The sequence below is a fragment of the Pogona vitticeps genome, chromosome 6 (genome assembly GCF_051106095.1).
Source record: "Pogona vitticeps strain Pit_001003342236 chromosome 6, PviZW2.1, whole genome shotgun sequence".
NCBI lineage: Eukaryota > Metazoa > Chordata > Lepidosauria > Squamata > Agamidae > Pogona > Pogona vitticeps.
This window is the reverse complement of record NC_135788.1, coordinates 100474188-100501766: the sequence shown is the minus strand read 5'-3', so window position 1 is coordinate 100501766 and position 27579 is coordinate 100474188. Positions and strand designations below refer to the sequence as shown.

The window sequence follows — 27579 nt, the reverse complement described above, 5'->3', positions numbered from 1 at the left end:
GCGCGCTCATTCGCACGCGCCCCAGCCCCGCCTAGCCGTTTTCCTCCCCTGAATCTCTCCTCTGCCCCTCCGCCTCCCTCGCTCGCCCGTCTTTCCTGTCCGTTGCGAGAGCGCGAGAGAGCGCGAGCGCGCGCCGGCTGGCTGGCTAGCTAACTCGAGCTGACGAGGAAGAGGGCGGAGGCGCGTGAGGAGACAGAGACTGCCTCGCCCCTTCCTTCAGTCGGTTGCAGCCGTTGACGGGGCGGCTTCCTCCTCCCTTGCGTCGCTTTGCCTGCCTGCGAGTCGCTGCCTCCGCCGCGGGCGCCGTTTTTTCTAGGCAGCTAGGGACCCTATTTCTTCATATTTCTCGCCGCCGCCACCACCCTCCCGCTCGGGAATCGTTTCCCCCCCTTGCTTTTTTTTTCCTGAACCCGCGCGGATACCCCTCGTTTCCTCGCTTTGGCCGCCATGAACCCCAGTTGCGCCCGTTGTGGCAAGATCGTCTACCCGACCGAAAAGGTGAACTGCCTCGACAAGGTAAGGGGAAGAAGGCGGGGCGAGGGCCAGAAGCGTTTGAGGTGGTGACGGGGGTAGAACTGGGGAGGGAGGAGGTCAAGAAGGCGAGAAAGTGGGGAGGGGGCATGGAAAGGAAAAAGGCGGTTCTCGGGGCTGAAGAGGGGGGAGAGGAGCGGGGGGGGAAGATGCGTGACAGGGAGGGGGCGGTGGATAAAGCGGGAAGCTAATCGCCAGGGGCAAAACAAGGGGGTGGGGTGGTGGTCGTGGTTAATGGTGGCCGGGGGTGGGGAGGAGGTGAATGCAGGAACGAGGGTTAGTAGGTATGTGACCTAAAGGCAAAGGCGGCGGCGGCGGCGGGGGAGGGAGGCGGACAGATGGGTGAGTTGTAGGAGGAATGCAGGCCCCGAAGAGAGGACTTGCCGGAAGGAAAGTCCAAGATGTGGGTGGGGAGGAAGGAAAGTGTGTAGAAGGCACAAAGGGGAGAAAGGGGGGAGGCGTTGGAGAGTGATTGGGAGGGATCAGGGAGTGGAATGGGAGGTAAGGCGCAGAGCAGGTTGAATTTTTAAAAACCGGGGGTGGAGTTCCTAGAAAGGGACCTGTGGCAAGAGTGTGTGGCGAAAGCATAGTGCATATACCTGGAAGAAATGGGTGTGTGAACGAGTGGCAAGGCTTGAAAGGAGTTAAGGGATAGTTCGCTGAATGCACTCGAAGCACAGCTTGTTTGGAGATAGGTCCAATATGGGGTTGTCAGTACTTAAGATGTGGGTGTTTTGTTCTTTTTGCTGCCCAAGGAGCAAGTCTGAAGATACATGGAATGGGAGAGGGTTGTAGTGTGTGGTGTATCACTAAGGCAGGCTTTGCTGAAAAATGTTCTGCCTTAGGGTGTTGGGAGCACTAGAATGGGGAGGCTGTAGTGTGTGTGGAGTGCTGCTAGAGTTCAGATCTTATATGTCGATGTTGTGAACTGTACAGAAGATTGTAGTTTGGGCATTTGAGGGGAGCATGTATGGAGGAGAAGGTTGTGGATAGAAGGGTTGAAATGGGAAAGAAGTGTTTAGTCAGATAATGTGTTAGGTCAGTAGTGAGTCATACTTACAGCAGTCCCACTACAATCAGTGGGCCTTACTGTTAAGTTTGCCTGATTTGAAGTCCAGCCCATACCATTCAGAATGTACTTGAGAGATAATGGTGTCTGGTATGTGTCTGTCATGTCTTTGACAGATAGGCTTCCCCAAATAATAGAATGTGAACCAGACAGTGATTGGAAATTTGATGCATTGAATACCAAGAGTGTAATAATAATCATGTCCTATTAAGTCAGTTCTAACTTATGGCCAACCCTTTTCAGGGTTTTACAGGTAGAGAATACTCAGAAGTAGTTAACAGTTCTCTTCTTCTGGGGATATCCTGCGACTGTGCAGCTTGCCCAAGGCCACTCAGGCTAGCTGTACTTACAGGAGGCACATTGGAGACTCAAACTCCCAACCTCTGGCTTTGCAGCCAGATACCTAAACCACTGAGCTATCCAGCCAGAAGGAAGTCCAAATTTAAGTGACCAAACTGAGACAAGGCATAAGACATGTACTTTCAACAGGACATGATTATGATTTATATCATGATTCTGATACTTCATTTTTTTGTTTTGTAGTAAACAGTGGTTGCAAAGGCAGACTTTGCCCTTAAATACTAGTCTTCCCCTATTGCAGAAGAATATGATATCTGAGTTAATTTATACAAACAAAAAACAAGCTTCAGTCAACACTTAGTTTGTGTTTGTCTTTTCTGAATCTGCTATTGAGCTGTATAGATAGTAGAATTATTTTACTTGTTTGTAATATTTCTACCAAGTCATTTGTCCAGGAAGACAGATTTTTGCCCCTCAATTTCTTTAAAACATACAAACAAAACAGCCAAATTTGATGTGGATGTACAGTATTCAATTAAGTACAGTATTTGATTAAGGTAAAAAGACAAGAATTTAAGCCACATTGTCAGCCGTTTTTTGAGCCTGTTTAAAAAGCTGTGTAAATACCATAACTTCTTAAATTTTTCCTTAATGTTCTAAAACTGCAATTTGAAAAAAAGCCAGTAACAAAGAAGTTATCCACTGCGTTTTTTCTTCAGTAGTTACAATACAGCTGGTTGCCTTGACATACAGACAGAACCCTGTCATCTGCTTTCTATTAGATTCTGTTCCCCTACTTCCTCCTTTCAGATGTGTTGCAGTGTTTCAGATGGCTAAAACATTGTAATAATTGTTTAAATTTATTTAGAGGGTTGACTTTAAAGGGCTCTTATTTTAAAATCTTATCTGTAGACTTTAAAGATATTCTTCCATGACTGAGGAGAAAGCAAATTTGGTTTCAGGTATATTTTGTCAATAGCACAGTCACTTCATAATTTAATCATTGCTGTCTCAATGAACTCTTCAGTGTTCCCTTCTCTTTAGTTTGTATCTGGGCCCTCCCCATCTTCAGAAGATATAGGGTGACCAGATGTGATTTTAGCAAGGGAAGAATAGGTAGAGGTAAAGGTTCCCCTTGACATTTAGTCCAGTCGTGTCTGACTTTAGGGTGAGATGCTCATCTCCGTTTCCAAGCCATAGAGCCAGCGTTTGTCCGGAAAGCAGGTTCCATGGTCACGTGGCCAGCGCAACTAGATACTGAATGCAGTTACCTTCCCACTGAGGTAGTACCTATTTATCTACTTGCATTTGCATGCTATCAAACTGCTAGGTTGGCAGGAGCTGGGAGAAGTGACGGGAGCTTACTCTGTTGCGTGGATTCGATCTTACGACTGCTGGTCTTCTGACCTGTGGTTTTAACCCACAGCTTCACCACGTCCCTCAAGGGAAGGATAGGCTCCAATTGATGTTCACAAAGATAGGGTCATTATCTTTTCACCTCATTTTGACTCCTTTTAGGGTAATAGTGAATTTAGTTTTCGTTTGTTTTGAAGCACATTTGCGAAGATTGTTCCATGACTGGCATCTTAAAGATATATACGTACGTGTGTGTGTGTGTGTGTGTGTAAACTTGAACTTTGTTGCATTCTTTTTGCTACTAAATGTTTATAACTTGAATATGAATAGTTTCTTGTCTGGGAGCAATATCAGAATGGTAAGGCATTATTTCTAAAACCAGAAAGCATAAACATACTCCACGCGGGGCTTGAAGATTATGAAGGTGAAGAGGTGATCTCCAGAAATGAAAGATAACTTCCTGTTTAGGAAAAAGGTTGCTGCTAGAGGATGAACACAAGGGGTGGTGGCAACAGCAGGCAGCTTAATACAGCACAAAGAATCTATAACTTCATCTGCAGTTTTACACTGTCTTGGAGTGTAGACTTCAACTATACTTTATTTTCTTTTGCCATGTCAACACCCACAACAGGGGAGGCTGTAGTGGAGTGTAGAAGGGATCTGTGCTGGCTGCTAATTATACAATTTTGTCAGATCTTAAGCTCTTTACTTACTCTGAAACTCTGCCATGCTTAGGTGGGTTATGTAGAACTCGGATGTTTTGACAGGAGTTCTTAGAAAGGAATGTCCTTTGATCAGGCCATTATGAAATTCTTGAAAGAAGTTTTAGGTTCCAAAGGATCATAAAAGACATGAGACTGAAATTGAAGCTCATGTTTATGTATTTAAGATCATAATTGTGCATGTCTGATATATTTAATTTGATTACATCAGAGGCAGAGTGAACAACAGAGTTTTCCTGTTGACAGCTATTAGGGTTTGCTGAGTAAAGAATACGGAAATTCACTTCTACAAGAACTGGATCACAGCCACAGATAAAAGACCTAAATCTGTTACTCTGGGCAATCAAAGTGTGCCAGTCTCCCTCTGCTCCAATATTGAGTCATTATAGGTACTTGTCTTTTAGAGTGTGGCTATGTTTAAATATTGGGTGTGGTGTTCTCATTCTCATCAGAGTTTCCATAATACTTGTTGGCTTCAGGCTACTTTGCAACCACTGCTAAATGTGGGTGTTCTAGAAGAGTAGAAAACCTGGCCGTGGGTCTTAGTTAAACAGAAGTGTGACAGTTGCTAAATGATAGAGCTGTTAAAAAGCTGTAATTTTGCACATAATGAAGGAAACAGAGGTCCCTTGACTGAAACTGTTAACAGAGTAGTTCAGTGTGGTGCAGCCTCATCATTAAACACAATCTTTACACTGTATGGGAATAATTTTTACAGAATGATGAGAGTAAAAAATTGTCCTTTTGTTTCAAGTAAGTCTTAAGCTATCACAGAAAGTAAGCAAATATATAAGCTTACACAACAAATCAAGTTAATAAGACATTTCTGTGAGACTTTAATATTCTTAGTATTCTAAGATTATTTTTCTTGTAAGATATGTTTCTGAATCATTGATTTTTCCATTGAATGATAGTGAACATTCACAAATTGTTTATACTCTTACAACGTGGTTAATTTCTCAATACTTGTAAACGTCTCAGTACAAATCTAATTAATTCTCCAGTAATGTAGCTGTTTTGCTGCTCCTGAATAGTGCTCCACATTTCCCTTTGTGTCAGTACTGAATAACTTTCAGAGTCTCCCAAACAGGGTGGATTTGACTGAAATTATGATTTAGATTTTTGAAATTAGATTTTTTGGCAATTTTAATTTAAAAAGTCAATTTTTAAAATTTAAATCATGATTTAAATCAGTTTGATTTTTTTTTTAAAAAAAATTGGGTTTTATCCACTGTACTCCCAAAACAGTATATGGAATAGAAGGCAAACTAAATAGCCTTTTATTAATTTGCATAACTTGCACAACAAGGCTAGATAATTAGAACTTCCAGTTATGGAATTTGGAGGAAATTGGCACATTTTTCAGAACACAGTATTTAGCAGACAGGCAGGCATGTTATAACAAAACAGCTGTAATTGGCAATCCAGTGCTATCTGTTCCCATAGAATCATAGAAAAGTGAAGTTGGAAGGGGCCTACAAGGCCATCAAGTCCAACTCTGTGTTCACTGCAGGAATACAATCAAAGCATATTGTGGTAGTTTTCTTCTATATTTGTATTAGTAGAAGACATACCGTCCTCTCAGTGGTGTATTGTCTGGGAATCAAGGCTGCTTTTGCATCAGTCACACATGACAGTATCTTTAAAGACTAGATGGGAAGCATAGGTTTGTTTCACATTTACAGTGGAAGGAGAGCTCCTTCAGGTTATCAACACTTAATTAAGGTAACTTGCCATAGGGGTGGGTGCTTTTTCTGTGGCCAGATGGTGAGTTGCAAATATTTCATGTATGGTAACTGCACTAGTGTAACACAATTTTAATAGTGCTTCCTAAACTGTACAAGCTGATAATGCTTGTTTGTTAAAACAAACAGGTAGCTCACTGGCTGAATATAAAGAATGTTTTCCCTGTTCTTGCTTTTAAACACAGTGGCTGAAATCCAGTGGTAAGTTGCAACTGGAGTAGGCCCATTGAATCAGTGAGATTTTGATGAGTCAACACGTATGTGTGTTCCACTGATTCAGTGAGCCTACTCTCATTGTGACTTACTGCTGGCTTTCAGCCAAAGTGTTTTCAGTTGAGTAATTAGAATAGAAAGATGGTTGTATCTAATCTAATTTGACTGTCAGAAAGGTATCAAAGTTTTTTTGGGGTGTGTGCCAGGAACAGATTTGCTGCAGAAATCTTTGGAGTATAAGTTCTAAACACATGGCATCTGGCTACTGGAAACAACATCATTCAACAAAGAATTGCCACTAGAAACTTTTTATGTTTACAGTTGTTTCTCACATTTTCCCCAGTACTGGCATAAGGCATGTTTCCACTGTGAAGTCTGCAAGATGACCCTCAATATGAAGAACTACAAGGGCTATGAGAAGAAGCCGTACTGCAATGCGTAAGTTGTTTGTACTCCCTACATTTTGCTTCCTAGTTGTAGAGCTGGATGTGAGCAGTGTACATTGAAGGGACATTATATATCTTTAGATCTCAGTATGGTGGGGTTTTGGTTATCCATAGTTGTCAAGAGACATAATGAAAGAAGCTGAGCTAATATCTATAGACTTTGTTGTTGCTTAGTCGTTAGGTTGTGTCCAACTCCTCGTGACCCCATGGATCAGAACACATGAGGCCCTCCTGTCTTCCACTGCCTCCCCAAGTTTCATCAAATTCATGTTGGTAGCTTCGGTGACGCTGTCCAACCATTTCGTCTTCTGTCATCCCCTTCTCCTCTTGCCTTCACACTTTCCCAACATCAGGGTCTTTTCCAGGGAGTCTTCTCTTCTCATAAGATGGCCAAAGTATTGGAGCCTCAGCATCAGGATCTGTCCTTCCAGTGAGCAATCAGAGTTGATGTCCTTCAAAATGGATAGGTTTGTTCTCTTTGCAGTCCAGGGAACTCTCAAGAGTCTCCTCCAGCACCACAATTCAAAAGCATCAATTCTTCAGTGGTTAGCCTTCTTTATGGTCCAGCTCTCACTTCCATACATCGCTACTGGAAAGACCATAGCATTGACTATGTGGACCTTTGTCGGCAAGGTGATGTCTCTGCTTTTTTTATGTATAGTCTAGTACATTCTTAATCCTCTTCAGTCCATCAGTATACAGTATTTCTAAAGCTTGTCAGTTACTGTTGGAGTTAGAGTTTATCACTGAAGTTAGTGGCAATAGAAAGGTAGATGAAGTAGACCACAAAATGACATGTTTTATGCCAAAATGTTTGTAACTTTAAGTTTACATGGTTAATACAAAGTGCTGGAAATTTAAGGTGGGTTGTATGAGCGATTTGTGGCAGTAGAAAAGCTCTACAGTAATGGGTTTTCAAAATGGTTTAGAAAAAATACCAGAATGCATAGGACAAGACAAGATGATAAAAGTAATATATGCAATGCAAACAGCAAAAGAAGAGGATGATGAACATTTCAAAATTTGATTTGAAAATTATTTGGGAACAAGTGTGTGAGAGCCACTGTAGTGTAGCAAATAGAGTCTTGGAATAAAACTCAAGGGATTTGGCTTCAGGTCCCTGCTGGTCCATAGAAGCCTACTGGGGGTGGCAATGAAACTCCTCAGTGGGGCTCAGAAGGTTTATTGGGTGCAATGGATTCAGTAAAATGGAACTACAATCCAGGACAAGTAGTATAGATGAATTCTGTAAGCATGAGAGTCATAGTCTAGTATGTGCTTCATGTTGGCTTTCCATGCCTCCTTCCTGTTCTGTATCTTTCTTTTCTGAACTGAAAATTGAGCTTACTTCCAATATTTTATGCATTATTACAAAGTAAAAAATCTTTGGTAAGAAGGTTTCATAAAGCAGTAGTCCTGAAAATGTTGAGATGTGGTTTGTGTGCTCCTTAAATAAAAAGGTTGATTATTTAGTTTACATACAGCTTTTAATCCTTAGAGAATGTGTGCCTACTACTGCTTACCGTATTTTAATTTCTCTAAGCTCATAATATATAATATATGGAGACATAGAGCTACTCTTGAGATGAAAACAAGTTGAGAATAGTAATAAAATTGGAGTCACATGAAATGAGAGGCTAGATACACTTAGACCAAATATTTGTGTCTTGTGCAATCACATTAATACCAAACTCACAAGCAACAGGAGTTAGTTTGCTGTGTATTTCTCTAATGCCTCATAATATTCTAGTTATACAGTGGGGCATCTGATTAAGCACTACATTGGTGCCTGGCAAACTATGATAACTATGCTTTTATACAGGTAGTATACTGTATTACAGTTGAATTTTGAATATGGTTTACATGAAAATTTGCTAATATAAACAAAGTTTTGTATAAAGCCCATGAAAATGCTGATTTAAAGCCCATGAAAATGCTGATTGCCCATGACCGTAGGCCGTTTCTATTACTTAACTTTCTTGAGACGTAGAAATATCAATATTTCAGTATTTATGTAAATCTCTTTGTTCTGGCTCATCACATGGTCTAGTGGGAGGGCCTAGTAGTTTGAATCCTGATTTTACTGGAGCCTGTGTCCATTTTCCTTAAGGGTTTTGGCTGGGAAGGAGGCGAAAGGTAGGCTTTTTGTGGAGAAGTCTGTTTTTTCCTGTCTCTTTGTTCTGGCTCATCACATGGTCTAGTGGGAGGGCCCAGTAGTTTGAATCCTGATTTTACTGGAGCCTGTGTCCATTTTCCTTAAGGGTTTTGGCTGGGAAGGAGGCGAAAGGTAGGCTTTTTGTGGAGAAGTCTGTTTTTTCCTGTCTCTTTGTTCTGGCTCATCACATGGTCTAGTGGGAGGGCCCAGTAGTTTGAATCCTGATTTTACTGGAGCCTGTGTCCATTTTCCTTAAGGGTTTTGGCTGGGAAGGAGGCGAAAGGTAGGCTTTTTGTGGAGAAGTCTGTTTTTTCCTGTCTCTTTGTTCTGGCTCATCACATGGTCTAGTGGGAGGGCCCAGTAGTTTGAATCCTGATTTTACTGGAGCCTGTGTCCATTTTCCTTAAGGGTTTTGGCTGGGAAGGAGGCGAAAGGTAGGCTTTTTGTGGAGAAGTCTGTTTTTTCCTGTCTCTTTGTTCTGGCTCATCACATGGTCTAGTGGGAGGGCCTAGTAGTTTGAATCCTGATTTTACTGGAGCCTGTGTCCATTTTCCTTAAGGGTTTTGGCTGGGAAGGAGGCGAAAGGTAGGCTTTTTGTGGAGAAGTCTGTTTTTTCCTGTCTCTTTGTTCTGGCTCATCACATGGTCTAGTGGGAGGGCCTAGTAGTTTGAATCCTGATTTTACTGGAGCCTGTGTCCATTTTCCTTAAGGGTTTTGGCTGGGAAGGAGGCGAAAGGTAGGCTTTTTGTGGAGAAGTCTGTTTTTTCCTGTCTCTTTGTTCTGGCTCATCACATGGTCTAGTGGGAGGGCCTAGTAGTTTGAATCCTGATTTTACTGGAGCCTGTGTCCATTTTCCTTAAGGGTTTTGGCTGGGAAGGAGGCGAAAGGTAGGCTTTTTGTGGAGAAGTCTGTTTTTTCCTGTCTCTTTGTTCTGGCTCATCACATGGTCTAGTGGGAGGGCCCAGTAGTTTGAATCCTGATTTTACTGGAGCCTGTGTCCATTTTCCTTAAGGGTTTTGGCTGGGAAGGAGGCGAAAGGTAGGCTTTTTGTGGAGAAGTCTGTTTTTTCCTGTCTCTTTGTTCTGGCTCATCACATGGTCTAGTGGGAGGGCCCAGTAGTTTGAATCCTGATTTTACTGGAGCCTGTGTCCATTTTCCTTAAGGGTTTTGGCTGGGAAGGAGGCGAAAGGTAGGCTTTTTGTGGAGAAGTCTGTTTTTTCCTGTCTCTTTGTTCTGGCTCATCACATGGTCTAGTGGGAGGGCCTAGTAGTTTGAATCCTGATTTTACTGGAGCCTGTGTCCATTTTCCTTAAGGGTTTTGGCTGGGAAGGAGGCGAAAGGTAGGCTTTTTGTGGAGAAGTCTGTTTTTTTCCTGTCTCTTTGTTCTGGCTCATCACATGGTCTAGTGGGAGGGCCTAGTAGTTTGAATCCTGATTTTACTGGAGCCTGTGTCCATTTTCCTTAAGGGTTTTGGCTGGGAAGGAGGCGAAAGGTAGGCTTTTTGTGGAGAAGTCTGTTTTTTCCTGTCTCTTTGTTCTGGCTCATCACATGGTCTAGTGGGAGGGCCTAGTAGTTTGAATCCTGATTTTACTGGAGCCTGTGTCCATTTTCCTTAAGGGTTTTGGCTGGGAAGGAGGCGAAAGGTAGGCTTTTTGTGGAGAAGTCTGTTTTTTCCTGTCTCTTTGTTCTGGCTCATCACATGGTCTAGTGGGAGGGCCCAGTAGTTTGAATCCTGATTTTACTGGAGCCTGTGTCCATTTTCCTTAAGGGTTTTGGCTGGGAAGGAGGCGAAAGGTAGGCTTTTTGTGGAGAAGTCTGTTTTTTCCTGTCTCTTTGTTCTGGCTCATCACATGGTCTAGTGGGAGGGCCTAGTAGTTTGAATCCTGATTTTACTGGAGCCTGTGTCCATTTTCCTTAAGGGTTTTGGCTGGGAAGGAGGCGAAAGGTAGGCTTTTTGTGGAGAAGTCTGTTTTTTCCTGTCTCTTTGTTCTGGCTCATCACATGGTCTAGTGGGAGGGCCTAGTAGTTTGAATCCTGATTTTACTGGAGCCTGTGTCCATTTTCCTTAAGGGTTTTGGCTGGGAAGGAGGCGAAAGGTAGGCTTTTTGTGGAGAAGTCTGTTTTTTCCTGTCTCTTTGTTCTGGCTCATCACATGGTCTAGTGGGAGGGCCTAGTAGTTTGAATCCTGATTTTACTGGAGCCTGTGTCCATTTTCCTTAAGGGTTTTGGCTGGGAAGGAGGCGAAAGGTAGGCTTTTTGTGGAGAAGTCTGTTTTTTCCTGTCTCTTTGTTCTGGCTCATCACATGGTCTAGTGGGAGGGCCTAGTAGTTTGAATCCTGATTTTACTGGAGCCTGTGTCCATTTTCCTTAAGGGTTTTGGCTGGGAAGGAGGCGAAAGGTAGGCTTTTTGTGGAGAAGTCTGTTTTTTCCTGTCTCTTTGTTCTGGCTCATCACATGGTCTAGTGGGAGGGCCTAGTAGTTTGAATCCTGATTTTACTGGAGCCTGTGTCCATTTTCCTTAAGGGTTTTGGCTGGGAAGGAGGCGAAAGGTAGGCTTTTTGTGGAGAAGTCTGTTTTTTTCCTGTCTCTTTGTTCTGGCTCATCACATGGTCTAGTGGGAGGGCCTAGTAGTTTGAATCCTGATTTTACTGGAGCCTGTGTCCATTTTCCTTAAGGGTTTTGGCTGGGAAGGAGGCGAAAGGTAGGCTTTTTGTGGAGAAGTCTGTTTTTTTCCTGTCTCTTTGTTCTGGCTCATCACATGGTCTAGTGGGAGGGCCTAGTAGTTTGAATCCTGATTTTACTGGAGCCTGTGTCCATTTTCCTTAAGGGTTTTGGCTGGGAAGGAGGCGAAAGGTAGGCTTTTTGTGGAGAAGTCTGTTTTTTCCTGTCTCTTTGTTCTGGCTCATCACATGGTCTAGTGGGAGGGCCTAGTAGTTTGAATCCTGATTTTACTGGAGCCTGTGTCCATTTTCCTTAAGGGTTTTGGCTGGGAAGGAGGCGAAAGGTAGGCTTTTTGTGGAGAAGTCTGTTTTTTCCTGTCTCTTTGTTCTGGCTCATCACATGGTCTAGTGGGAGGGCCTAGTAGTTTGAATCCTGATTTTACTGGAGCCTGTGTCCATTTTCCTTAAGGGTTTTGGCTGGGAAGGAGGCGAAAGGTAGGCTTTTTGTGGAGAAGTCTGTTTTTTCCTGTCTCTTTGTTCTGGCTCATCACATGGTCTAGTGGGAGGGCCTAGTAGTTTGAATCCTGATTTTACTGGAGCCTGTGTCCATTTTCCTTAAGGGTTTTGGCTGGGAAGGAGGCGAAAGGTAGGCTTTTTGTGGAGAAGTCTGTTTTTTTCCTGTCTCTTTGTTCTGGCTCATCACATGGTCTAGTGGGAGGGCCTAGTAGTTTGAATCCTGATTTTACTGGAGCCTGTGTCCATTTTCCTTAAGGGTTTTGGCTGGGAAGGAGGCGAAAGGTAGGCTTTTTGTGGAGAAGTCTGTTTTTTCCTGTCTCTTTGTTCTGGCTCATCACATGGTCTAGTGGGAGGGCCTAGTAGTTTGAATCCTGATTTTACTGGAGCCTGTGTCCATTTTCCTTAAGGGTTTTGGCTGGGAAGGAGGCGAAAGGTAGGCTTTTTGTGGAGAAGTCTGTTTTTTCCTGTCTCTTTGTTCTGGCTCATCACATGGTCTAGTGGGAGGGCCTAGTAGTTTGAATCCTGATTTTACTGGAGCCTGTGTCCATTTTCCTTAAGGGTTTTGGCTGGGAAGGAGGCGAAAGGTAGGCTTTTTGTGGAGAAGTCTGTTTTTTCCTGTCTCTTTGTTCTGGCTCATCACATGGTCTAGTGGGAGGGCCTAGTAGTTTGAATCCTGATTTTACTGGAGCCTGTGTCCATTTTCCTTAAGGGTTTTGGCTGGGAAGGAGGCGAAAGGTAGGCTTTTTGTGGAGAAGTCTGTTTTTTCCTGTCTCTTTGTTCTGGCTCATCACATGGTCTAGTGGGAGGGCCTAGTAGTTTGAATCCTGATTTTACTGGAGCCTGTGTCCATTTTCCTTAAGGGTTTTGGCTGGGAAGGAGGCGAAAGGTAGGCTTTTTGTGGAGAAGTCTGTTTTTTCCTGTCTCTTTGTTCTGGCTCATCACATGGTCTAGTGGGAGGGCCTAGTAGTTTGAATCCTGATTTTACTGGAGCCTGTGTCCATTTTCCTTAAGGGTTTTGGCTGGGAAGGAGGCGAAAGGTAGGCTTTTTGTGGAGAAGTCTGTTTTTTCCTGTCTCTTTGTTCTGGCTCATCACATGGTCTAGTGGGAGGGCCTAGTAGTTTGAATCCTGATTTTACTGGAGCCTGTGTCCATTTTCCTTAAGGGTTTTGGCTGGGAAGGAGGCGAAAGGTAGGCTTTTTGTGGAGAAGTCTGTTTTTTCCTGTCTCTTTGTTCTGGCTCATCACATGGTCTAGTGGGAGGGCCTAGTAGTTTGAATCCTGATTTTACTGGAGCCTGTGTCCATTTTCCTTAAGGGTTTTGGCTGGGAAGGAGGCGAAAGGTAGGCTTTTTGTGGAGAAGTCTGTTTTTTCCTGTCTCTTTGTTCTGGCTCATCACATGGTCTAGTGGGAGGGCCTAGTAGTTTGAATCCTGATTTTACTGGAGCCTGTGTCCATTTTCCTTAAGGGTTTTGGCTGGGAAGGAGGCGAAAGGTAGGCTTTTTGTGGAGAAGTCTGTTTTTTTCCTGTCTCTTTGTTCTGGCTCATCACATGGTCTAGTGGGAGGGCCTAGTAGTTTGAATCCTGATTTTACTGGAGCCTGTGTCCATTTTCCTTAAGGGTTTTGGCTGGGAAGGAGGCGAAAGGTAGGCTTTTTGTGGAGAAGTCTGTTTTTTCCTGTCTCTTTGTTCTGGCTCATCACATGGTCTAGTGGGAGGGCCCAGTAGTTTGAATCCTGATTTTACTGGAGCCTGTGTCCATTTTCCTTAAGGGTTTTGGCTGGGAAGGAGGCGAAAGGTAGGCTTTTTGTGGAGAAGTCTGTTTTTTCCTGTCTCTTTGTTCTGGCTCATCACATGGTCTAGTGGGAGGGCCCAGTAGTTTGAATCCTGATTTTACTGGAGCCTGTGTCCATTTTCCTTAAGGGTTTTGGCTGGGAAGGAGGCGAAAGGTAGGCTTTTTGTGGAGAAGTCTGTTTTTTCCTGTCTCTTTGTTCTGGCTCATCACATGGTCTAGTGGGAGGGCCTAGTAGTTTGAATCCTGATTTTACTGGAGCCTGTGTCCATTTTCCTTAAGGGTTTTGGCTGGGAAGGAGGCGAAAGGTAGGCTTTTTGTGGAGAAGTCTGTTTTTTCCTGTCTCTTTGTTCTGGCTCATCACATGGTCTAGTGGGAGGGCCTAGTAGTTTGAATCCTGATTTTACTGGAGCCTGTGTCCATTTTCCTTAAGGGTTTTGGCTGGGAAGGAGGCGAAAGGTAGGCTTTTTGTGGAGAAGTCTGTTTTTTCCTGTCTCTTTGTTCTGGCTCATCACATGGTCTAGTGGGAGGGCCTAGTAGTTTGAATCCTGATTTTACTGGAGCCTGTGTCCATTTTCCTTAAGGGTTTTGGCTGGGAAGGAGGCGAAAGGTAGGCTTTTTGTGGAGAAGTCTGTTTTTTTCCTGTCTCTTTGTTCTGGCTCATCACATGGTCTAGTGGGAGGGCCTAGTAGTTTGAATCCTGATTTTACTGGAGCCTGTGTCCATTTTCCTTAAGGGTTTTGGCTGGGAAGGAGGCGAAAGGTAGGCTTTTTGTGGAGAAGTCTGTTTTTTCCTGTCTCTTTGTTCTGGCTCATCACATGGTCTAGTGGGAGGGCCCAGTAGTTTGAATCCTGATTTTACTGGAGCCTGTGTCCATTTTCCTTAAGGGTTTTGGCTGGGAAGGAGGCGAAAGGTAGGCTTTTTGTGGAGAAGTCTGTTTTTTCCTGTCTCTTTGTTCTGGCTCATCACATGGTCTAGTGGGAGGGCCCAGTAGTTTGAATCCTGATTTTACTGGAGCCTGTGTCCATTTTCCTTAAGGGTTTTGGCTGGGAAGGAGGCGAAAGGTAGGCTTTTTGTGGAGAAGTCTGTTTTTTCCTGTCTCTTTGTTCTGGCTCATCACATGGTCTAGTGGGAGGGCCTAGTAGTTTGAATCCTGATTTTACTGGAGCCTGTGTCCATTTTCCTTAAGGGTTTTGGCTGGGAAGGAGGCGAAAGGTAGGCTTTTTGTGGAGAAGTCTGTTTTTTCCTGTCTCTTTGTTCTGGCTCATCACATGGTCTAGTGGGAGGGCCTAGTAGTTTGAATCCTGATTTTACTGGAGCCTGTGTCCATTTTCCTTAAGGGTTTTGGCTGGGAAGGAGGCGAAAGGTAGGCTTTTTGTGGAGAAGTCTGTTTTTTCCTGTCTCTTTGTTCTGGCTCATCACATGGTCTAGTGGGAGGGCCTAGTAGTTTGAATCCTGATTTTACTGGAGCCTGTGTCCATTTTCCTTAAGGGTTTTGGCTGGGAAGGAGGCGAAAGGTAGGCTTTTTGTGGAGAAGTCTGTTTTTTCCTGTCTCTTTGTTCTGGCTCATCACATGGTCTAGTGGGAGGGCCTAGTAGTTTGAATCCTGATTTTACTGGAGCCTGTGTCCATTTTCCTTAAGGGTTTTGGCTGGGAAGGAGGCGAAAGGTAGGCTTTTTGTGGAGAAGTCTGTTTTTTCCTGTCTCTTTGTTCTGGCTCATCACATGGTCTAGTGGGAGGGCCTAGTAGTTTGAATCCTGATTTTACTGGAGCCTGTGTCCATTTTCCTTAAGGGTTTTGGCTGGGAAGGAGGCGAAAGGTAGGCTTTTTGTGGAGAAGTCTGTTTTTTCCTGTCTCTTTGTTCTGGCTCATCACATGGTCTAGTGGGAGGGCCTAGTAGTTTGAATCCTGATTTTACTGGAGCCTGTGTCCATTTTCCTTAAGGGTTTTGGCTGGGAAGGAGGCGAAAGGTAGGCTTTTTGTGGAGAAGTCTGTTTTTTCCTGTCTCTTTGTTCTGGCTCATCACATGGTCTAGTGGGAGGGCCCAGTAGTTTGAATCCTGATTTTACTGGAGCCTGTGTCCATTTTCCTTAAGGGTTTTGGCTGGGAAGGAGGCGAAAGGTAGGCTTTTTGTGGAGAAGTCTGTTTTTTCCTGTCTCTTTGTTCTGGCTCATCACATGGTCTAGTGGGAGGGCCCAGTAGTTTGAATCCTGATTTTACTGGAGCCTGTGTCCATTTTCCTTAAGGGTTTTGGCTGGGAAGGAGGCGAAAGGTAGGCTTTTTGTGGAGAAGTCTGTTTTTTCCTGTCTCTTTGTTCTGGCTCATCACATGGTCTAGTGGGAGGGCCTAGTAGTTTGAATCCTGATTTTACTGGAGCCTGTGTCCATTTTCCTTAAGGGTTTTGGCTGGGAAGGAGGCGAAAGGTAGGCTTTTTGTGGAGAAGTCTGTTTTTTCCTGTCTCTTTGTTCTGGCTCATCACATGGTCTAGTGGGAGGGCCTAGTAGTTTGAATCCTGATTTTACTGGAGCCTGTGTCCATTTTCCTTAAGGGTTTTGGCTGGGAAGGAGGCGAAAGGTAGGCTTTTTGTGGAGAAGTCTGTTTTTTCCTGTCTCTTTGTTCTGGCTCATCACATGGTCTAGTGGGAGGGCCTAGTAGTTTGAATCCTGATTTTACTGGAGCCTGTGTCCATTTTCCTTAAGGGTTTTGGCTGGGAAGGAGGCGAAAGGTAGGCTTTTTGTGGAGAAGTCTGTTTTTTCCTGTCTCTTTGTTCTGGCTCATCACATGGTCTAGTGGGAGGGCCTAGTAGTTTGAATCCTGATTTTACTGGAGCCTGTGTCCATTTTCCTTAAGGGTTTTGGCTGGGAAGGAGGCGAAAGGTAGGCTTTTTGTGGAGAAGTCTGTTTTTTCCTGTCTCTTTGTTCTGGCTCATCACATGGTCTAGTGGGAGGGCCTAGTAGTTTGAATCCTGATTTTACTGGAGCCTGTGTCCATTTTCCTTAAGGGTTTTGGCTGGGAAGGAGGCGAAAGGTAGGCTTTTTGTGGAGAAGTCTGTTTTTTCCTGTCTCTTTGTTCTGGCTCATCACATGGTCTAGTGGGAGGGCCTAGTAGTTTGAATCATGATTTTACTGGACCGCGCGCCTAACGGCGCGCGAAATACTCTAAGTCTATCTCCAACCCCAATATGCTGAATATGGATGTCCTGAAGGAGGGCAGAATTTCAGCTTTAAAAAGAGAATGAGGAGGAGAGTGTGTCACATGAAATTCCCTAATCCTATCTCTTACTTAATTTGGTAAAAGAGAGCAGGCCGGGTAGGTGGGACTCGTCAGCCCTGGAAGGCAGCCCATCTAGGAGAAGGAAAACTCCAAATTTTAACCTCCACTGCCTTGTGGCTATATCCACTTATGGAAAGGGCTTCAGGAGATAACCTCGAGGCAAAATCCGGAGCCGGAGTCCCGGAGGCATTTTCTTTCACTCTGCCAACTCCTGCGACATTGCTGGAACCAGTTGTATTGGCTCTTGCCTTTCCACTGGACCATTTCAGCGATGTGGAGAGGGGGGATTTGCTGCTTGGGTAACAGCCTATCCTCCATACTATTTTACCCAGGCTTCGTGCTCTGGAGAGGACACTCCAGCTTCGCATACAGCGTCGAAACAACACGGGAAGTAGCAGTTACCGGTTATAAGTCTCTGCTGAATTGGCGTAGAGCAGGACGCCAGGGGCTACTTCTGACGGTGGGAGAGGTCATTGCACCTCACTAGGTAGATACCGCCCGCCTTAAGCTGGGCAGCCCCCAGCCAGTAAGGTGCTACCTCGCCACGGTCTGTTAACCTCACGGGGTGCGTGGGGTTTAGGGTGAAACCCGACAAGCAGATCGACAACCGTGCACCATGCAACAATCATAAGAAAACTTCTGCCCTAAAGCTGGGCACCTGGAATGTACGGACAATGACCCCTGGCTTTCCTGACTACGGCTTTCCTAACGACCTGCAAGAAATAGACGATGTGCGCAAGACAGCTGTCATTGACATGGAACTGAGTAGACTGCAGATGGACATTGTTGCCCTGCAAGAGACAAGACTGCCAGACTCGGGATCTGTCAAAGAAAAAAACTTCTCATTCTTCTGGCAGGGAAAACCATCGAATGAGACCAGGGAATATGGTGTTGGCTTTGCAGTCAGAAACACTCTCCTGAGATACATTGTTCCACCCACTGTGGGGAGTGAAAGAATCCTGTCTCTGCAGCTCCACTCATCAGCAGGACCAGTAACCCTCATTAGTGCATATGCACCAACACTGTCATCCACTCCAGAAGTGAAAGACAAATTCTACGACGATCTGGCAGCTACTATCAAAAAAGTCCCTGAAAGAGAGTCACTGTTCATTCTTGGAGACTTTAATGCTAGAGTTGGTGCTGATCACAATTCTTGGCCCACTTGTCTAGGCCGTTTTGGCATTGGAAAGATGAACGAAAATGGCCAACGCTTACTGGAGTTTTGCTGTTACTATGGTCTCTGTGTCAGCAACACATTCTTTAATACGAAGCTGCAACACAGAGTTTCCTGGAGACATCCAAGATCCAAGCATTGGCATCAGCTCGATTTGATCCTCACTAGACGTTCTAGCCTTCCTAGTGTTACGATCACACGCAGCTACCAGAGTGCTGATTGCGATACTGATCACTCCCTGGTGTGTAGTAGAGTAAAACTGCGAACAAAGAAATTGTATCACATGAAAAAGGAAGGAAGACCACGTATTGACATCAACAAGACTCGCGATCAAAGAAAAGTGAAGGAATTTGCCCAAGCACTCGAGGAAACCCTTCCAGGTCCAGCTAATGTAAATGCACCTGAACGATGGGAATACTTCAAGAACACTGTCTACAACACCGCCTTGTCCACCTTCGGCAAGAAGACCAGAAAGATGGCTGACTGGTTCGAAGCCCATTCGGAGGAGTTAATGCCAGCCATTGAGGATAAGAGAAGAGCTCTAGCAGCATACAAAGCCTGTCCTAGCGAGTACAACCTGCAAGCTCTTCGAGCCGCTCGTAGCCAAGTCCAACAGGCTGCCAGGAGATGCTCCAATGACTATTGGCTTCAGCTTTGCTCTCAGATACAGATAGCAGCGGACACAGGTAACATCAAAGGAATGTATGATGGTATCAAGCAGGCCTTAGGTCCATTACAGAAGAAATCTGCTCCCTTAAAGTCTACTACAGGTGTGATCATCCAGGACCGAGCACAGCAGATGGAACGCTGGGTGCAGCACTACTCCGAGCTATATTCCAGAAAGAATGTAGTAACCGAAGAAGCATTAAATAACATTGAGTGCCTGCCTGTCTTGGAAGAGCTGGACAGCGAACCAACCCTAGCAGAAATAAATGCGGCCTTGGATTCCCTCACCTCTGGCAAGGCACCTGGAAGGGACAACATCCCTGTTGAAGTGCTGAAATGCGGTAAGGAGATCATCATCACCGAACTGTATGAAATCTTTTGTCTCTGCTGGAGGGAAGGTGGAGTACCACAGGACATGAAGGACGCAAACATTGTCACGTTGTACAAGAACAAAGGTGACAGGGGTGACTGCAATAACTACCGTGGTATCTCTCTTCTTAGCGTTGTAGGGAAGCTGCTGGCCCGTGTTGTGCTGAAGAGGCTCCAGGTGCTTGCAGACAGAGTCTATCCGGAATCACAGTGTGGATTTCGAGCAAATAGATCCACCACTGACATGGTATTCTCCCTCCGACAGTTGCAGGAGAAATGCAGGGAACAACAACAGCCACTCTTAGTGGCCTTCATAGACCTTACAAAAGCATTTGACTTGGTTAGCAGGGATGGCCTTTTCAAAATACTTCCCAAGATTGGATGTCCACCTCGTCTCCTTAACATCATCAGGTCCTTCCACGATGGAATGAAAGGCACTGTAGTTTTTGACGGCTCAACATCAGATCCCTTTGACATCCGAAGCGGAGTGAAACAGGGCTGTGTCCTCGCACCAACACTTTTTGGGATCTTTTTTGCTGTCATGCTGAAGCATGCCTTTGGAACTGCAACAGAAGGTGTCTATCTCCGGACTAGATCAGATGGAAAGCTCTTTAATCTCTCTAGATTGAGAGCGAAGACCAAAGTCCAACTGAAATGCATGAGGGACTTCCTCTTTGCAGACGATGCAGCCATTGTTGCCCACTCTGCTGAAGACCTCCAACAACTCATGAACCGTTTCAGCAAGGCCTGCCAAGACTTTGGACTAACAATCAGCCTGAAGAAAACACAAGTCATGGGCCAGGGTGTGGACTCACCTCCCTCTATTACCATCTCCACACAAGAATTGGAGGTTGTTCATGACTTTGTGTACCTTGGCTCAACCATCTCTGACACCCTCTCTCTAGATGTCGAGCTGGATAAACGCATTGGGAAAGCAGCCACCATGTTCTCTAGACTCACAAAGAGAGTATGGCTCAATAAGAAACTGACAACACATACCAAGATCCAGGTCTATAGAGCCTGTGTCCTGAGCACACTCCTGTACTGCAGCGAGTCCTGGACACTTTGTGCCCGGCAGGAGAGGAAGCTGAACACCTTCCATATGCGTTGCCTACGACGGATTTTTGGTATCACCTGGCAGGACAGAGTTCCAAATAGAGTAGTCCTAGAACGAGCTGGAATTTTCAGCATGCATACATTACTGAAACAGCGACGTCTACGCTGGCTTGGGCACGTTGTGAGAATGGCTGATGGTCGGATTCCAAAGGATCTCCTATATGGAGAATTAGTGCAGGGAAATCGCCCCAGAGGGAGACCACAGCTGCGATACAAGGACATCTGCAAGCGGGATCTGAAGGCCTTAGGAATAGACCTCAACAGATGGGAAACTCTGACATCTGATCGTTCAGCCTGGAGGCAGGCAGTACATCACGGCCTCTCCCAATTTGAAGAGACCCTTGTCCAGCAGGCTGAGGCAAAGAGGAAGTCACAAAGGAAGCAAAACCAGGGAGCTGGACAGGGGACAGATTGGATTTGTCTCCAGTGTGGAAGGGATTGTCACTCTCGAATTGGCCTCCTCAGCCACACTAGACGCTGTTCCAAGTCCTCCATACAGAGCACGATACCATAGTCTTTCGAGACTGAAGGATGCCTACTTCCACTATGTAAATCTGACTTGATGGTAATAAGGCAGCTAAGACTGTGTTCTTGTAGTAGGTCATGATAGATCTAGAAGTATCTGTATTATGGAAGTAGAAGCCTATGTTCCAGTGTTTGCACTTGCATTCCTCACTGGTGTTTTCTATTGAAGTTAACTGCTGAATAGTTCAGTGGTTTAGGTATCTAGCTGCAGAGCCAGAGGTTGAGAGTTTGTTTCCCCACTGATAGGGGCTGCACTGTATGATCCAAAGGTTCAAATTCCAAGATGATGGTGATGATTATATGGTTATATAATGGAATACTGGTCTATGCTAGACAGACAGTCTTCCCCCACGGTACTTCTTAGTGCTGAGGTGAATGTGGTCACTACTAACAGGAAGCAGGGCAGCTAGAATAGTAAGTAGTCAAGTTCACGTTCAAGTTTATTTACGTTTAATAATACACCATGGGAAGTTTTAAAACAGGCTTGTCCAACCTGTGGCCCAAGGGCCGCATGCAGCCCAGGTCGGCTCATAATGCGGTCCAGTGCAATTTTTTATTTTTAAAGAAATTCCAAAATTTCAAGTTACACTGCTGGTGCTTGCGGCCAGAATGTGGCTGGGGCACGTCACAATGGTAGGGGGGGAGAGAAGGAAGGAAGGAGGGGAGGGGAGAGGGGGGCTGTGTGACTGCATTGCGCCGTCCCCGTCAATAGGTGGACCCCCTCCAGGCCCCATAAAGCCACTGGAGTCGAAGCTGGCAGCCTCTGCTGTCTGAGATCGCAGCTGCCGGTAAGCACACTTGGAGCAGGGCTGCGGAGGATGGCTAGGGCTGCCCCCCCATGTGGCCCAAACCAAATTTATGTGCGGCCCAAACCAAATTTTCATCTCCTAATGTGGCCCAGGGAAGGTGAAAGGTTGGACACCCCTGTTTTAAAGTTTAAAATATGTTTGAACAGAACTTTGCCACATCTAGAACACAATTTTGGCAAAGGTTGCTCAAAAGTACTTTTAGTCTAATTCTTAGTTGATGATAGGTGACGTTGTTCCACAGTTAGTAGTTAGTTAATAAATTAGTTTATATATTAAATTTCTGTACCACCCACCTGACCAGTGGTTCACAGCAGTGATAATAACATGAAATGACATAAGCACAATTAAAGGGAAGTTAAAATTAAATGGACATTACATTACAGCCCATAGCCTCTCCAGGTCATCAACATTCTTCCCTCATCATGAAGTTTGGATTTTTCATTGAGTTTACCATGTCTGTAAATATGGTTTGGACTATCATGCAGTTTCTGACCTAATCCAGTTGTCTTCTATAAAAGACCATCAGCAGTGGCAGGCAAAATTAAGAATGGAATAGATCTTCAGACTCGGGGGTTATCTTTGGAATAAAAACTGACCAGGCAGAATGTAGCACTGGTAATCTCTAGGTAATATGTAGCAGATTAGCAAGAAATTAGGACATTTAGTAATTTAAGGATACCAGTAACACCTCTCTCACCTTAGTTACATTGGTGTAATGATTTAAATTTGTCATAATCAGTAGTGGATTTTTGTGTGGGAGAGCTCTTTCCAGTTTTGAAGCACAAAGTGAATATCTGGGCTCACAATTCTTTCATTGTATGTTTTTTGCATCAAACAAACTATGGTTAATTGGGTCCCAAGGTTCCTGTTTAAAAAAAAATCACAAGCCTAAAGTGTGTCCATGCATGGGATAGAACCAAGAATAGCAGGGGTGGGGTTCTGGGTTTTTTGTGCCTACCATATTTTTCCATGTATAAAACAACACATTTTCCTTAAATAATTTGAGAAAAAATTGAGGGTTGTTTTATACACAAAAGGCAGATCTTTACCACTGCCTTTTGTGAAGGCACGGAATTGTGACGTCCACCCTCATGCCCCTTGCTTGACCTTCAAGCCTCTGAGCACACAAAGGTAAACAAACCTCACTCTTTTACACTTGCTGCCACCAGGTGATCTCTAAATCACCAATTTCTGAAGACTCAGGTCCACACTTCAAATTCTTTTAAATAAAACTTTTGTTTATTGATTACATAGATTCATAAATATCTTCAGTAGTTAATCACATCTAAATTCCCCAAACTACACATTCTCTTGCATACCCTGACTCTACTCTCAGTGACTCAATCTGACTTAAACTCCTTTAATCCTCACACTCTGACTGAAATATTGACTCAGGCTCCGCCTCTTATAGCATCTGTCTCTGCTCCACCTCTCTGCAACATTAAGATTCATAAACCATTATATTACATAACAGATCAAATAAATAGAGAACGCTACAGACGATGTCACAACGGGGCTTAGCAAAAAGGAAGGGGAGGCATTGCTCCCTTCCTTTTTGTTAAGCTCCGTGCCTGCGCAAAAGGTGAGGGGCGTGGGGCTTTAGCAAAAAGGAAGGGGAGGCATTGCTCCCTTCCTTTTTGTTAAGCTCTGTGCCTTCTCAAAAGGCAAGGGGTGTGGGGCTTTAGCAAAAAGGGGAGGCGTTGCTCCCTTCCTTTTTGCTAAGCTCCGTGCCTTCGCAAAAAGCGAGGGGCTTTAGCAAAAAGGAAGCAGAGGCGTTGCTTCCTTCCTTTTTGCTAAGCTCTGTACCTTCTCAAAAGGCAAGGAAAAGCGGAAGTCACTTTGACAGTCACTTTCCTTCCTTTTGCCAAGTCATGGGGCTTAGCAAAAAGGAAGGGAGCAATGGCGTTTTTAGAATTTGTATTCCTGATGAGAGTGTACACCTCTTTTTAGGTGTCAACAGCTTTGATACATGCATACATAGTCTAAAATACTCTTTCTTCATCAGTTTTTTCTTATACATTTGCAGATTTATTTCAGTTTAATCAGTTCAGCCCTATTCATTGGGTAACATTTTCATCTGAACCCTCAAAAAAGCATGAGAACAAGGTGAAAATATAAAAGTAGTATCAAGCTCTCTAAATTGGAAGTAGTCAACTTGAACTGGTGTTTTTATTTCCTTAATCTTCCTCTCTTCCAAGTTCTATATTCTTTGTTGAAGGTGCAAAGTTCTAGAAGACCTCAAATGGTGGATTTAATATCTAGTGTATGGAATAAGTTAAGATGAACCCTCCTCAGCTTGTGTCCTTCAGCACAATATTTTGGGGATAGTAAAGGATTACAACTGTGATCAGTGTTGGCATGGTCTCATACTAGGAGCACCCAGCGTTTCTTACCAGGCCTCCTTTTCTAAACTACTTCCCATTAAAATGGGTACTGCACAATGAATGTCCAGTCATTTTCTATGGAGTGGGGAGGGGGAAAGGCCATGTTTATGCTGGCACAAGCAAGCTTGCTTCTTCAAACACGTCTAATATAGGCTTTCCTCTGTCTGTACATTGGCTTCCTGCCAAACTGTAAGCTTATTTCTTAGTTAGAGCAGTAAGAAGAAGACTGGGGCTCCGCCTTGCTCTCTTGATACAATATGGTATTCTGAACATACGTTTCCAGTGCAAGCTTTTGCTTTTTGATTGATCCCTCTGAGATTTTTCCTGCGTCAGTGAAGTGGGGTGAATAGGGCATGTTTGTTAAATTTCGAGAGGCTCAAAGAGGCTACCTGGTAGCCTCTTCTGTCAGTAGTGTGTTTCAAAATGAATTTGAGTGAATGATGATACCCCTTTAGATAGTAACTGGCATTGAATAGTAACTATCAGAAAACTCCTGATTTGAATGTTGCAACTTTCTGAACTCATGGAACTCCATGTCTGTAGGATGGGAGAACATTGATCTGTAATAAAGTAATTGTTACAACAGGAAGTTAAAATACAGTGATCAGAAGGGATGGCTACATATGCTGTGGACCAGGGGTCATCAACCCCCTGTCCATGGCCCGTTGCCAGTCCATGGGCTTCCTGGAACTGGGCCACGGACACGGCTCTCCGGCCCCCGTGGGCATGCTGCACTTCGCCCCAATTCCCCCTCCTCGGCCGGCTGCCTGCCTCGCTCACTCATTTCCCCCGTCTGCCTTCTCTTACGTGCTCCTAGGGCGATCAGAAGGAGGCCGAGCGAGCCAACAGGTGCTGGGTGGCCATCTCGGGGAGAAGCCATGGGCTCCGCAGGTGGGCGACAGGGTGATGGCCATCCGTGAGCGAGAGCCTCGGACCGCCCTCCTTCCTCAGGCCGCGAGGACTCTCCCGAACTCTCTCACTCTGGCTCCCCAGCAAAGTGTGTGGCAGCACAGGCGTGGCTACGGTCCCCCCAGCACACAAAGCACACGAGCACCCAGTGATCGCTGGCCAGAGGGGCAGCTGGGTGCGGGGCATGGGATGAGGTGTGGCCTGAGGCGGACAGGGCTCAGACTCTGGGAGGCCAGCCTAGAACCTTCGCCTCACGCCGGAGGAGCCGCGGCAGGGAAGGAGCCTGCGCCGGCTTGCGCCATCTTGCCTGGCCAGTGGTGGCGAGGGCAGCGGCACCATTGCTGGCTTTGGTGCGCTCTGGGCTACGGCTGTCCTGGCGTGCCTCTGATCCCTGGAGTGCCAGCACTGCTGCCTCCTCGCCCCTCTCCAACACAGGCATGCATGTACCCGCATACCCCTCCCTCCCTCCACACACACACACACACACACACACACACACACCACCGGGCGCACTGGCCAGCCAGCAGTGAGATACCCCTTTCCCCTCCCTCGCTCTCCTTCTCTTCCCGGGAGACCCCAGTGAAGGGGGTCACAAAAGGCAAGCCCAACGGCCAGCCAGGCCAGCAGTGGGCTCGCCAGGTGGGCTTTCTGACCCTGGCCCCCGCACCAAGCCATGATCCTTAGCCCTCCATCAGGGAGGGGGGGTTTGAACCCAGGACAAGTGGACGTTTTGGGTGGCAGCCTTCCACTTAATCAGCGTAGCCCAAGCACGGCTTGACTTGCCCTTCGTCGCTCGCTCCGGGCGGGAGGCAGTGTCGCTGTGGCTGAAGGTTGCCCAATCCGCTCGAAAGCTGTGCCGGGTGCCTTGGCCAGGTGAAGCCAGTGGGTCTCCCTGTGGTGGCGGGGGGGGGGATAGATCAGTCAAACGGGGAGACGGGCGCCCATTTGCAGCCGCCCCCTCCCAGCTTTTGTACACTTGCTTGTTTGGCTGTCGCTGCCAAGTTTTGCCTTTTACATTTACATGAATGAGTGCGACATGGCCACCTGAAAGCACGGGAGTGCCCCCACCTCACAACGAGTCCACGCACCCCCCACACAGTCCACAGTCCCAAAAAGGTTGGGGACTGCTGCTGTTGATTATGACTGCCAGTAATGGAATTTGAATCTGCAGAGGATGAAATGTGAATTCTCTGAAAATATTTTTATGTGCTATTTACCCATCATGCTTACAGTGTCATACAGAAATGCAGTTCATTCATCTTGTCTTCACAACTCCTTAAAGAATACAGTGGTGCCTCACACAACGATGTTAATTGGTTCAAAAAAATCAACGTTGTGTGAAACATCGTTCTGTGAAACACCATTTCACATAGGAATGCATTGAAAACCGGTTAATCCGTTCCAATTGGAACGGATTGCCATCGTTCAGTGAAAATCCCCATAGGAAACATCGTTGAGTGAAACAATGTTTCCTATATTGGAATGTATTGAAGCCGACTCAATACATTTCAATGCCTTTGCGAAGTCCTTTTTCGCTCCTGTAAAAGTGTCTTACAATGTTTGGACGCTGTTTTAAATGATTGCAATGGTTAGTCCACCTCCTGAAACCTATGCAAACTGATTTTGGTGTTGTTCTGACACTTCGTTAATTTATGATGATTTTTTGAATTTTCTCCATTGGAAACCATTGGATGGTCTGCCTAATGGTTTCCAATGGAAAAAACAAAAAATCATCATAAATTAACATAGTGTCAGAACAACACCAAAATCAGTTTGCATAGGTTTCAGGAGGTGGACTAACCATTGCAATCATTTAAAACAGCTTCCAAACATTGTAAGACACTTTTACAGGAGCGAAAAGGGAGATCGGGAAGAACTTTAAAAGGCAAACGGAGATCAAAGAGCCCTTTCCCGATCTCCCTTTTCGCTCCTGTAAAAGTGTCTTACAATGTTTGGAAGCTGTTTTAAATGATTGCAATGGTTAGTCCACCTCCTGAAACCTATGCAAACTGATTTTGGTGTTGTTCTGACACTTCGTTAATTTATGATGATTTTTTGTTTTTTCCATTGGAAACCATTAGACAGACCATCCAATGGTTTCCTATGGAGAAAAAACAAAAAATCATCATAAATTAACGAAGTGTCAGAACAACACCAAAATCAGTTTGCGTAGGTTTCAGGAGGTGGACTAACCATTGCAATCATTTAAAACAGTGTCCAAACATTGTAAGACACTTTTACAGGAGCGAAAAGGGAGATCGTTGTGTGAAAATCCCCCATAGGAAACATCGCTGTGTGAGGCAGCAAATTTAACAGAAAAAGGCATCGCTGTGTGAATTCATCGTTGTGTGAGGCACTCGTTGTGCGAGGCACCACTGTAATACGCTGTATGTCCTTACTTGGCCCAGGATCAACTAGTTAACTTCATGATTGAACAGGAATGTGAGCTCTGATCATCTTGGCCAAATGAAATGTTGCAAGTGGCTGTAAAATTTGTAACATCTTAGATTTCTCAGTTTGAAAACATTCCTCCACTTGAAGATTTTTTTAAAACCTAAGGAAGACTCAAATGTGCTATCAGGCAAAACATTCACAACCTATTATTATGTGCCATACTCTCTTATATCAGACTGCTGACCCTTAAAATAATTAAGAATCATATCCTAAGTGTTAATTATTAAACAATGAAGTGATGTTCTCAGACTTTTTTCAGTAATTGTGATCTGTGGCTTTATCTAGATTGCAATAAATAAATGAATAAATAAATAAAAATTTAAGTTTTCTAGCTGTTGTGGAGATGCATTATTATTGGATCATCTCCAGGTTTTAAGGGATATATATGTAAATATCACTT

At 44.9% G+C, this 27579-nt stretch overlaps 1 protein-coding gene across 1 annotated transcript in view; it reads left to right on the top strand.

The window, feature by feature from the left end:
* Positions 1 to 226: 226 nt before the first annotated feature.
* Positions 227 to 27579, top strand: part of LASP1 (LIM and SH3 protein 1) — a 60987-nt gene continuing 33634 nt past the window's right edge. The window contains exons 1-2 of the mRNA XM_020793968.3: positions 227 to 516; positions 6280 to 6374. Coding sequence (XP_020649627.1) covers positions 448 to 516; positions 6280 to 6374 — 164 coding nt within the window. The 5' untranslated portion in view covers positions 227 to 447. The remainder of the gene's footprint in view (positions 517 to 6279; positions 6375 to 27579) is intronic.